We start from the raw sequence: 13,175 nt of genomic DNA, 5'->3' as shown, positions 1-13,175 counted from the left end.
GACAGTGACACATAATAGATATCATATTCCACTGGGTTTTGTTTTCTTTTTATTGAGTCCAAACCAATGGAAGGTTTGGGCATCATTCTAGTCAAACTTCCTCTCTGCCTCCAGTCCTGAGGCACACCAAGACAACACAGATAAAGCCACACATGAGCGCACACACACACGTGTGCTGGAAAGAGTGCCATGAGCTGTGCTCCACATGCTTTCCCCATTGTATAATGCATGGAATACAATTGTTCTAGGCTTCTAAGATGGTGTTTTTACACAATGTCCATGCTGCATATTTTTAACCTTTTGTAACTGCTTCTTCCGGTGGGTTATCTCCCCCCCCCCCCCCCCCCCCCAAATTTCCTAATTTTATCAGTTTCCTAAAATGGAAATGCTAAAGCCATAATTTTTGAAAACGTCCCCTCTCCAGTGCTTTTGTCAAATTTGATCATGTTACAGTCGGTATTGTCAACCAGCCCCACCACCACTACCTCTTGCTACAGGTCTTGCATTACAGATCAGATGGACCTTACGGTTCCTATTTGCCATTATATTGTTTCTATTTGCCATCATTTTTCATTTAGTAAACATGCTGCTCACAGAAGACAGGATATGTGAGTATATGGTCCTATTACATTGTAAATAGTACCTTTTGTCTGTGAAGAAATTATTTCTTTATTATGCCTGAATCAACCCTTTTTCTAGAAATTTGTTGGACTGCACTGTATGTTTGTCATCTATTCAACATGTTTATGGAAGTTGAATGTCCCTTTACTATCCTCCCAGACCCGCCCTTCTCCGCTAAATGGAGTAAGCCTGAGCTGCTTTTTCATGTAGAGATCAGCATAGTGACTTCTCAGGTGTTTATGTATATTTTCAGGAGACCATTATGTATTGAATGGGAACAAGTTCTGGATCACCAACGGGCCAGATGCTGATGTTCTGATTGTTTATGCTAAAACAAACCCAAATGCAAATCCAGCATCCCATGGTATAACAGCTTTTATTGTAGAAAAGGTGGGTCTCTATTTCATTGATAACTGTGTTCCCTATCAATGTTGAACTTTTTTTTTCTGTGCATTGTATTAGTGGACTGTACCTGATCTCATTGCTCTGTATCTGTACTCATATCAATGAATTAATCAACTTCCGCAAATCCCAGAAGACCTACCTCCTTAACAAAGTCTACCACGAGAACCCTTAACTAACTATAACACAACACCTATCCAACATAATTCAGATTGTATCTTTCTACAACTACTTGAACAAATCCTCTTGTCTTCTTTAACCTCTTTATAACACCAATTGTATTATTTAACCTGATATGGCAATGCCATAACAGATCTTTGTAAGCACATTGAGCCTGCAAATAGGTGGGAAAATGTGGGATACAAGTGCAATAAATAATAATAATAATAATACAAGGGGCAATTCTATAGCAAGATCCCTATAATTAGGTGCCAGGAGGGCATGTGGTAGGAGCCTATTCTGTAAAGGAAAGTATGCACTTAGGCACAAGCATAGAGCTGGTGTAAACAGTATTCTGACGCATGTGACACTCCGTTTGCAAATACACACTATGCAAATTAAACAAATGATAGGGAAAGAGGGGTAAGATTTGATATACTTCCTTTCTGTAGTTACAATCAAAGCGATTTACATATTATATGCAGGTACTTATTTTGTACCTGGGGCAGTGGAGAGTTAGCAGTGACTTACCCAGAGTAATAAGGAGCTGCAGTGGGAATTGAACCTAGTTCTCCTGGTTCTCCAGGCACTATGAGGCCTTAGGCAAAATGTTTACACATATTCATGTTAGAGAATGACAGGGACCCACGTTAACCGTGGGGATGGGGACAGACTGTCCCCGCGTCATTTTCTACTTTGAAACTTTGTTAATGTTTGAGTGATGCCTACAACGATATTTTGATTTTTTGGAAAAACAAGCAAATATGCTGGCCACAACTAGCAAACTTTGCATGTCCTGTACATCCTGTTACCAGCACATCTTCTAAGAAGACATCTTCTATTGCAGGAAGGGCTGTGGGAGACAGGAGAGGTAGACTGAATCCTGAGATTGTTGATGACTTCTTATTCATCCACAGATTTAAAAAATCATAATAGTGCTTCATAGGGCATATTTCTGCCCTCTGGGGCATACAAAATGTGATGTATTTTGTACCCCTGGACATTTTAACAAGGTGGATTAGGATTCCTTGGGGTAGTAGAAATCAGCTATTGTTGGGGTTAGAAGGGTAGAGGCTAGTGGTGGGGAGGAAGGTTATTATAGCTGCTCGTTGTTATTATTGTTTTCTATTTGTAATTTATACACAACAGCTGCATAGCATATTGTTCCTTTTCATACTTTAATAAAAAGATTTAAATATAAAATAAATGTTTGAGGCTTCTTCAGATGGGGACAGAGCCTGCGGGGACGGAGACGGGGGCGATGGGGTGGGGTGGGGATGGAGACAGAACCCACGGGGATAGGGACAAACTCTGTCCCCATGTCATTCTCTAATTCATGTAAATGCCATTATGTTAAACATTTACACACATGCTTTCAACAACTTGTTTTTGTCTCTGTCTTACACACCTTTATGTAGAGATAATTTTCAAAACCCTTTTATATGTGAAAATGGCAATTTAGCTGTGCAACTTAATTTGAAAACTGCCTTTTCCGGTCTGCCTAAAAAAATCACTATCAGTCTTATTTTCGAAAGAGAAAGGCGCCCAACTTTCAACACAAATCAGGAGATGGGCGTCCTCCCAGGGTCGCCCAAATCGATTTTGGGCGTCCTCAACTGCTTTCCGTCGTGGGGACGACCAAAGTTCACGGGGGCGTGTCGGAAGCATAGCAAAGGTGGGACCTGGGCGTGCTTAACACATGGGCATCCTCAGCCGATAATGGAAAAAAGAAGGGCGTCCCTGACGAACACGGCTGACTTGGTCCTTTTTTCTTTTTTTTTTACAACCAAGCCACAAAAATGTGCTCTAAATGACCAGATGACCACTGGAGGGAATCAGGGATGACCTCCCCTTACTCTCCCAGAGATCACTAACCCCCTCCCACCCTAAAACATATTTTTTAAATATTTTTTCCAGCCTCTATGCCAGCCTCAAATATCATACCCAGCTCCATGAAGCAGTATGCAGGTCCCTGGAGCAGTTTTAGTGGGTACTGCAGTGCACTTCAGGCAGGTGGACCCAGGCCCATCCCCCCCCCCCCCCCCCCACCTGTTATACTTGTGGTGGTAAATGTGAGCCCTCCAAAACCCAGCAGAAACCCACTGTACCCACATCTAGGTGCCCCCTTTCATCCCTAAGGGCTTTGGTAGTGGTGTACAGTTGTAGGGAGTGGGTTTTGGGGGGCTCAGCACACAAGGTAAAGGAGCTATGCACCTGGGAGCTTTTTCTGAAGTCCACTGCAGTGCTCCCTAGGGTGTCCGGTTGGTGTCCTGGCATGTCAGGGGGACCAGTGAACTACGAATGCTGGCTCCTGCCACGACCAAATGGCTTGGATTTGGTCGTTTCTGAGATGGGCGTCCTTGGTTTCCATTATCACCGAAAATTGGGGACGACCATCTCTAAGGTCGACCTAAATGTTGAGATTTGGGCATCCCTGACCGTAGTATTGAAACGAAAGATGGCCACCCATCTTGTTTCGATAATACAGGTTTCCCCGCCCCTTCGCCGGGACGTCCTGCGAGGACATCCTCAGGAAAACTTGGGCACCCCGTTCGATTATGCCCCTTAATGTGTGCCACAACATACATCCTTTAGTCACATTTGAACAAGATTTTCCGATGGACTAGATCAGAAAATAGCATGTACATTTTTTTGAAAATACAAACACCTTGTTTTGCATATGAAAATTCTATCCACACATAAAGCACACAAAAGGTCCACAGTTACTTTGCATCAACCATAATTTTCTATGGGTAAAAAGTATGTGTGGACTGTGCTAGTGGCTAGTTTGAAAACTGCTTGTTTTTTAAATGTAGGTTTTTCATAAACAATTAAAGATGAATTGAATGGGATTTATTTAATTGCCACAGCTTTTGGTCTCAGTGGGACTTGAAGGCTATATTCAGTCTTATTCTCTTGTTGAGCACACGCAAGTTTGACTTGAAAATGACCAAGGCAAGTTATTGACATAGCATCTGTTTGAGAGCGTAGCAGTTCTCTGTATTGCTTAAATGCATTCTTGTAATACGACAATCAGTTACCCAAAGTCCCAAAAAGTAAACAAAAAGGTCAGAGCACCACAACCAGCTATGGGGGCTATTTTCAGATTAGCTTGCATAGATACAAGCTTTTAATGCACATCATGTGCACAGATTTTAAAAGTGAAACTACTCATATTTTTGTTTGAAAATCAGCAAGTGCAAAGTACGCATTGTAGAAGCACCCCCATAGCTCCACTTATTTGCCCAGGTGGCAGAGAGGGAAAAATAACATTTTTGATATGACATCAAAATCCGATTTTGGACGTTTTGCAGAAAATGATTTACGACAATGACTGGTCAGCAACTACTGATTCTAAATACTTCCTCTACGACTGGGATGCTAGATGTAGAAACATCTTAGATGTTTTAGCTCCTGAAAAAACTCGTACATCACGAAGACAGAATTTGACACCTTGGTATAATGAAGAACTAAGAAAACTTACAACACTTACGAGAAGAGTTGAATGGTCATGGAGAAAAAATAAAAATGAGCATACTCTTAACACATGGAAACAAATGCAACAAAAGTATAAATATTCAATAAGACAGTCTAAACGGCTTTATTATAAGACCAAAATAGGCCCTGACTTTAGAGACCTGAAGAAACTATCTTATTTTGTCAATGAATTAACAGATACTAATTCACTTACCTCTACTCATGATATCCCACCTGTTGGCAACCTTGCTACATACTTTCAGGAAAAAATAACTAATTTGCAGAAATCAATCCCTCAGAACAACTCTGACATTGATTACTTTCTCAACTGTTTTGCTCCTATCCCAGGAGAACATCCTGCAGATCATCTCCTGTCAAACTTTGTCCCCCTCTCCTTGGTTGCTATTAACCAGGGGTTTCATAAATTTTCAAAAACGTACTGTAAGCTGGACTCCTGTCCTAATTACTTACCCAAATCAACACCTTCCTGCTTTATTGCAGACCTAACTGATTACCTAAACTTTATGCTAGAACATGTTTTTTTCCCTGTTGAAAATGGCAACATCTTACAACTTACACCAATTCCAAAGGATTCCAAGAAAAAAAGTGGTGACCTTACCAATTATCGCCCTATTGCATCAATCCCACTTTTTGTAAAATTGATGGAGAGCATGGTAACGAAACAACTTAATGATTACCTTGACAAGTTTTCTATTCTTCACGAATCCCAATCTGGCTTCCGTCCCCTTCACTGCACCGAAACCGTGCTCATCACCCTACTTAACAACTTTCGGCAGGAAATAGCTCTAGGCAAAAGTATATTGTTACTGCAGTTCGACATGTCGAGTGCTTTTGACATGGTCAACCACAACATTCTACTCAACCTCCTCAATAACATAGGGATCTGTGGAAATGTTCATAGCTGGATTAAGGGCTTTCTCTCTTCTAGATCTTACCAAGTAATCACCAACTCAGATTTATCACCACCGTGGAAAGCAGTTTGTGGAGTCCCTCAAGGCTCACCTCTATCTCCCACACTCTTCAGTATAATGATGATTCCATTGGCCAAGACCTTAAGTAAGTTAGGACTTAACCCGTTTATTTATGCTGATGATGTTACAATTTATATTCCCTTCAGATATGATTTGACCAAGATCTCTAATGAAATCAATCATAGTCTAAACACGATGTACTTTTGGGCAACTTCTTTCCAACTAAAACTGAATGCTGAAAAAACGCACTGCCTTATTCTATCATCTCAACACAACAAGTACAGACCTTCAACTTTAATCACCCTCACCCTTAACCTTCCCTACTGTACTCAACTATACACCACTACAGTACCCCTATGTTTGCAGATGTCACCTATATGTGGGTAAAGTAGGGTTTTGGAGGGCTAATCATACAGTGAGATATGTACCTAGAACCTTTTATGTGAAGTCCATTGAAGTGCCCCTTAGGGTGCCCCACTGCTCTGCTGGGATGTCTGTGTGACCAGTCTACTGAGAATGCTGTCCCCCCTCCCCCCCAATACATCCTAATGGCTTGCTTTTGTGCATTTTCCCTTGGTCATTATTTTTTTGAAAACGGTCCAAAAAGATAGATGCACTGAGCACAAAAACATCTAGGAAATGGCCATTTTTGAAATAAACAGTTGGACATTTTTCTGGTTTGAAAATAGCCATGTTCACTACTGGATTTTGGGGTATTTATTTATTTTATTGGATGTTTTTATTGGGTGCTTGTCAAGATAGAAGGGGGGACAAATGTAAGAAAGTACAGAAAAGTCATTGTGGAAAACTGCTGCCCTACACAAGAAAGCTGAAATGGAGATGAAAGTTCACCTTTCAGCGTGATAGTGACCTGAAGCACACAGCTAAAGTTACAGTGAGGTAACTAAGGAACAAAAAAGTCAATGTTCTTGAGTGGTGCAGTCAGAGCCTTGAGCTCAAGCCAGTCAAATCTGTGGAATAACTTGAAGATTGCTGTTCATCAACATTTCCTAAGGAGTTTGACAGAACTTGAACAATTTTATAAAGAATGGGCTAATATTGAGAAACCTAGGTGTGAACAGTTAGAGACCTGTAATTGTTGCCAGAGGTGCTTCCAGCAAGTATTCCTCTTTCCCCTGAAAGGTTTGAAGTATGGTGTGTTGATGAATGGAAAAAAGTCCTAATTTAAATGCACACAAATCTGATGCAGTGACAACAAAATGTGAAAAGTGTTTAAAGGCTGTAGACTTTCTATAACCACTGTGTTTCTTCACGGAAATGGTACTGGATGTATGGAACTATTAGGTGGTGAACAGTAACAGAATTCAAGATATGAGACAAGCACGGAGGATTTCTGAGGGAGAGGAAGGTCACTTCACTGGCTTCCGATCAGATACCACATTCAATTCAAGCTTCTCCTTCTTACCTACAAATGCACTCAGTCTGCTGCCCCTCACTATCTTTCTACCCTCATCTCCCCTTACGTTCCCGCCCGTAACCTCCGTTCACAGGATAAATCCCTCCTCTCAGTACCCTTCTCCACCACCGCCAACTCCAGGCTCCGCTCATTCTGCCTCGCCTCACCCTATGCTTGGAACAACCTTCCTGAACCCTTACGCCAAGCCCCCTCCCTGCCCGTCTTCAAGTCTTTGCTTAAAGCCCACCTCTTCAATGCTGCGTTCGGCACCTAACCCTTACCGTTCAGTGAATCCAGACTGCCCCAATTTGACTGCCCCTATCGGACCGACCGTTCACTGGTCTATTAGATTGTAAGCTCTTTGAGCAGGGACTGTCTCTCTTTGTTGAATTGTACAGCGCTGCGTAACTCTAGTGGCACTCTAGAAACGTTAAGTAGTAGTAGTATTGTAGAGCTGAGCAGGTGATTGGATGTAAGGATTAGATAGGCCATATGAGCTTTATCTTCCATCGTATTCTGTTTCTGTGACAAAAGGAAGCAACGAGACTCCCATCTTCCAAAGAAAATAATCAAACATGAATATCTTCTTTGTTGAACAGGTAAACTGGACACAGTAATAGGGCAACATCATCTAATTGGTGCTGATATGCACTCTGGTCTCTCAGAGCAAGACAAAAGATCTTTGAGAATGCATGGGAGTTCTGCATGGTTCGTCAGTTCATTTTTGTGCAGGCTATTACAAAGACAGAGGTCCTGCTCTTTTCAGCCATTTTAATCCTCCTAGCACTGCCTCCCTATATGCTGTCCCGGGGATTCACTCATTTTTCATCTTTGCTACTTTGTGTGTAAATTTTCTTTTCCAATTTTCTCTTGCTGTCTTTCATGAACTTCAACCTTGCCAACACCCTCTTCCTCATAGCTGAATCATCTTCAGCATTCTAATTGTGATTGTATATGCTGTAAATGTCCTGTGTATGATTGTTTCTCAAACAGAGGTAGCATATCTTGATGTTCCCTGTTGTGCTTACTACATGTAGATAGTCACTCAGGGCCAGAAATTTCATTCCTTCAAAATAGAAGTTTACTTTTTGTTTCAGGGCAAGGAAATAAGAAGAGAAGCTACAAGAAAGCCACTTCTAAGGGCCCTTCAGAGAAAGACTGGGAGCAGTTGACTCCCAGGTGTAAGTCTTTCCTTCGTGAAATGGAAAACATCATGGGACAGATCCTGACAACCTGGGAGACACAGGCCCACCTCATTGGCCTTATCCATACATGGTTGCCACTCCCGGTCTTTCTCTTTGATGAAGAACCACACCCATTTAGTGCCAAAAATGAATGGTTTACAAGCATGAGGACACTCTAATAATGAAACATTAGCATTTTCTGAGCTGAAACCTAAGGGCACACCCTCACCAAAGTGTACTTAATCTATGGCATCATTGATTTCACAATACAGTGATGAAACTCTGTACCAGAATCTCCAAAACACACATGCCCCACATAAAAACTGTTAAATCTTTGTTTTCATTTTAAACTAATTGAACTTATTTTGGCCATACACAACTAGACTGTATGTCTCAAAAAATGCAAAAGGACTTTTCAATTCATAATCGACTCTTCTACTGTTTCTGGGTCTCCCATGATGATTATGGTGTGAGTAATAGCAACAACCCTGAACCACAGGACTTCCTACTAGTGTGACTGATTTCATCCTATTAGGCGACAGAGAAAGTGAAGCTACGACAACAGGTTAAATCGATCACTCACAACGCCCCACCCACCATCCTGAGGAATTGACTCCTACGCTACAAACAAGACTGAGGAACTGTCGAGGTACCTGCATATGTGGAATTTTCCAGTGCATGCTCAAAAGGATCTTTTCTTTGTGAAGTGAGAGAGCGGGATCTGTGTTTGCGCCATTAATGTCATCATCCCACTGATTTATTGGGCTGTGCCATTACAAGTAAGCAACTTTACTTCTCACAGCTGAAAATTACAGATGAGAGCTTATAAACAGGAGACATGCCACATACTTTTCCTTTTTGTTTTTAAAGAAATGTTTTGATTCACACCTATTCGTTCATTCTTATATGAAACTTTAATTTACCTTCTCATTCAGTATGCCATTTAAATATTCTTAACATGTCTTTGACTTGTCATGACGCTGCTCACTCGGTGGAGAGCCTGGAGGTTGGTGACCTGGGTCCCCCTACTCTGCTGTTTCCTTTAAGTTAATGTATTTCCCCTTCTCTTTCTAGTAGTGTATTTGGTTTTGAACCGCTCTGAAAGCTTTCTCATTGAGCGGTATATCGAGCTATATTAAACTTGATGTCTGCTTTAATTTCCAGGACCCTTTTTTTTCTGGAGGAATAGCCTAGTGGTTAGTGCAGCGGACTTTGATCCTGGGGAACTGGGTTCGATTACCACCATAGGAGCCACCTGTTTGGGTGCTTGAGCACCCCCATTGTTGAGCAAACTCCTTGACTGTGCCAAGAGAGGGGGTAATTCCCACTGGGTTTAGCACCCCCAATCATTTTGAAAAGTTGGCTCCTATGATTCCCACTGCAGGTCTTTGTGACTCTGGGCAAGTCACTTAACCCTCTATTTCCCAGGTACAAATAAGTACCTATATATACTATGTAAATCTCTTTGAATGTAGTTGCAAAAACCACAGAAAGGCTATCAAGTCCCATTCCTTTCCCCTTCCCCTTCATTGGGTGTTTGGGTAGCCACTTATGTGACATTCATGAAGATCTGCAACATTTTGAAAGCATTTTATCAGTGTCATGTGATTTCTCTGTCAGTTATCTGTGCTTGCATTTCTTCTGTTATGATTTCATTCACTTGTATGAATGTTGTTGTATATATGATAACTTTTTAACTTGTCTAATTTTGTGCCATTGTTTAGTATTGAACACTTACTACTACAGCAGCCATATGTGAAAATATTAGTTTTCATAGATGTATTTATAAGCAAAGGTGAATATACTACTACTACTATAATTCATTTCTATAGCGCTACTAGTCGTACATATAGACAGATAAAATAAAGCAACAGAGAATAAGCAGACTGATTTAAAGTCTAACTTAAATTATTTTTGGAAAGTTCACAAAAAGCAAACATTTCCTCCCATTGACTTGTAAATTGGGCGATCATAAAAGGGCAATTTATGTCCTCTTAGATGTGCCTCTTCATTGTAAATGAAATGTTCCTTTGTGTCCAAAGCCAGCTGTGTTACATTCAAGTAACTGGAGAATGAATTTAATTTATACTGGACAACCTTCTTGCTCATTCCAAATGCTTTTGGCTGTCTCTTGCAGAGCCAGCATTGGGGGGTGAGGTGGGGGCTCCACAGCTCCAGGGGGCTCCCACAGTCTGCTATCTCTTCCCTCTTCTTGACACAGACCTGCGAAATCTCCCGCATTGGCGGGTCAACCTGCCAAAGCAGGAAAATCTTCTGCTAACAGGGGCGGTCCTATAATGAGTCACTCTGCCGCACTCCTCTGGCATCTTTCCCTTCCCTTCTATTCGCCACCACTGCTCTCCTCTACCAGGACCGGCATCTCCTCTTTTCCTTCTTCCCTCCCTCAACCCTCTTCCCCCGAGTGCTACCTTTAATTTGTTTCAAAACTTGCCGGGCAGTGGCAGTGATTCAGAAGCACTGCACTGCCGCCAGCCCAACATTCTCTCCTGCGGTGACCTGCCCTCTCTGATGTAACTTCCTGTTTCCACTGGTGTAGGCCACGCATCAGACAGAGATGATGTTGGGCCAGCTGCAAGGCAGCACCTGTGAATTGCCGCTGCCGCCTGGCAAGTTTTGAAACAAAGGTAGGCTCAGGGAAAGAAGGTCAAGGGAGGAAGAGGTGAGATGTCTGCTGGTTGGGTGGGGGGGAGAGAGTGTGAGAGAAGTTGGGCTCGGGGCAAGGAGACTAGATGAAACAGGAGACGGGGTGAGCATATCTAGCCCATAATCTTTTTACTATTGTTTTCAGTAGTGTTTGCCACCACACTGGTTCACTCAAAACAATAGCAATCTCCATATTTTCTGGATTCAGCCCATATAATGGCATTATATAGGCTGAATCCAGTATATGTGGAGATTGCCACCACACGGTTCACCCGAAACAATAGCAAATGGCAAACGCTATTGAAAACAATAGTAAAAAGATTATTAGCAATAATGGACTGCACGGTCCAACTGTAAAAAGACTGAAGCTGTTCCAGTTGGAGATGCAGTGCTTTAAAAGGTGGAGGACAAAATATTTTTTTTTTTACTTATTTGCCATATTTTTAATTTATTTGAAAGCTTCCCATATGTAAATATAAATATGAAATATCAATTGAATTATTATTATTTATTGCATTTGTACCCCACATTATCCCACCTTTTTGCAGGCTCAGTAAATATCAGTAAAATAGCTTAAATTATTGTAGCTGGTAGAGTTATAAACTCTGTATTTTGTGCTAATTTTTCTATACTGTTCTATACAATACAGATGGCCACATTTCAGTGAGGATATCCTGTTTCTTGATGGGTTCATCTTAATTGTTGTTGTAATCTGCCTTGGGAAGCCTGGTGTTATAAAGATGGAATATCCTGAAATTAAATGGAAGTAAAATTAAACTCTCATTGGTGCACATGGAATCATATCTGTATCTGTTTTGTAGAAGTTTACATTTTAGATGCACATATTGATTATTCTGTTTTGAACATATTTCAGGGACAAGTGGTTTTATAAGTCAAAATAAAAATAAATATTTTGTTTCATGCAGATCTGTTATGTTTTTGAACATAACTAAATGGCCTATAAGCCCCTAATGCAGTCCATTGCAGGCCCCCTGTAGCGATGCTGTCAACTGTGTTCAATACAAAAAGGAAGTGCATTTCTGTTTTTATTTCTTCAGTGTTGCAGTACTTGCCATGTTTCAATTTTGATATTCATATTCCCATTTTTCTGATCTCTTGTTCTGTATTTGGTGAAGGCCTGTCTGTGTTTTTTGTGTGAAGGTTGTTTCATATGTGGCAGCAGTGGTAGGTGGGCCCCAGTCAGCCTAAAACCGGCCCTGCTCTCTTGTGCTGTCAGTAGTTTAATACCTAAAGATGCTCATATTTATTTATTTAATTGCATTTATATCCCACATTTTCCCACCTATTTGCAGGCTCAGTGTGGCTTACAATACATTGTAAATAATGGAAATACAATTTGTTACAATTCAGTTATGGATTACATTGTGAGAAGTTATGCGAAGACAGAGAAATCTTTCAACTTGAGGTGCCTTTTTTTTTTGTCCGTTGTTCCCCATGTACCTTATATGTAGCTTGCATCTCTTCTGACCTCTTGCTGCTTTTCAGTAAAGTAATCGTAGAACAGAAATTTTAACTCTGCAGATACGATTAGAAAACAGCCAGTTTGGTAATCTCAAAGGTCTGCAATTTTCTTCAAGAAACTCTCAGACAAAAATACTGCTGATATGTAATTTCCTGTTTGAGCACCTGATAACACTTTGTGGATAGTTCTTTATGATAAGATTCCAGCTGGTGTAAGGGTATGTGTTTTGACATAATGGTACATATTTTTCCAGTGGGGGCGGAGTGTTACGGGATAGCTAGCACCTGTAAGGGTGTAGATGATAAACTATACTAATCTGCATGTGTACTTAAATTACAGGTGCAAACATCTATACCTGCTTCTGGGCAGATGTAATTGTCTGCACCTACAATGTAGGTATGGTTTTGGTTACTTCTGTTAATGTTCTATAAGTCAAGTAACCTCCTATAATACTTGTGTTCATAAAATTGACCTAAAATGTGTGCCTCAAAACACCCTCCATGTGTGCACTTGTACTTATATATACCATGACCCGAAACGTGAGTCCCTGGCACTTTAAGCATATGTACAGATGCAAAAGCTATGTGCTCATTCAGAAAGTTAGAAACTTGTTTTAGCAGTCTGTGTTACAGTAGTTAAAGTATATATGTAACCTTTGGCTCTCACAGGGCACACCTGGATTCAGTACGGCCCAGAAGTTAGATAAATTGGGAATGAGAGGATCCAATACCAGTGAACTCGTCTTTGAAAACTGCAGGATTCCTGGTGAGTAATCT

General features: G+C 41.0%; 1 protein-coding gene across 1 annotated transcript in view; it reads left to right on the top strand.

Moving 5' to 3' along the window:
- The window catches only part of IVD (isovaleryl-CoA dehydrogenase), a 98,841-nt gene that overhangs the window by 44,060 nt on the left and 41,606 nt on the right, over positions 1-13,175 (top strand). The window contains exons 6-7 of the mRNA XM_030215155.1: positions 875-1,011; positions 13,068-13,164. Of these exons, the coding sequence (XP_030071015.1) occupies positions 875-1,011; positions 13,068-13,164 (234 nt within the window). The remainder of the gene's footprint in view (positions 1-874; positions 1,012-13,067; positions 13,165-13,175) is intronic.

Source organism: Microcaecilia unicolor, chromosome 9, assembly GCF_901765095.1.
Source record: "Microcaecilia unicolor chromosome 9, aMicUni1.1, whole genome shotgun sequence".
NCBI classification, from domain to species: domain Eukaryota; kingdom Metazoa; phylum Chordata; class Amphibia; order Gymnophiona; family Siphonopidae; genus Microcaecilia; species Microcaecilia unicolor.
The sequence above is the reverse complement of the archived record's forward strand: the minus strand, read 5'-3'. Positions and strand labels throughout refer to the sequence as shown.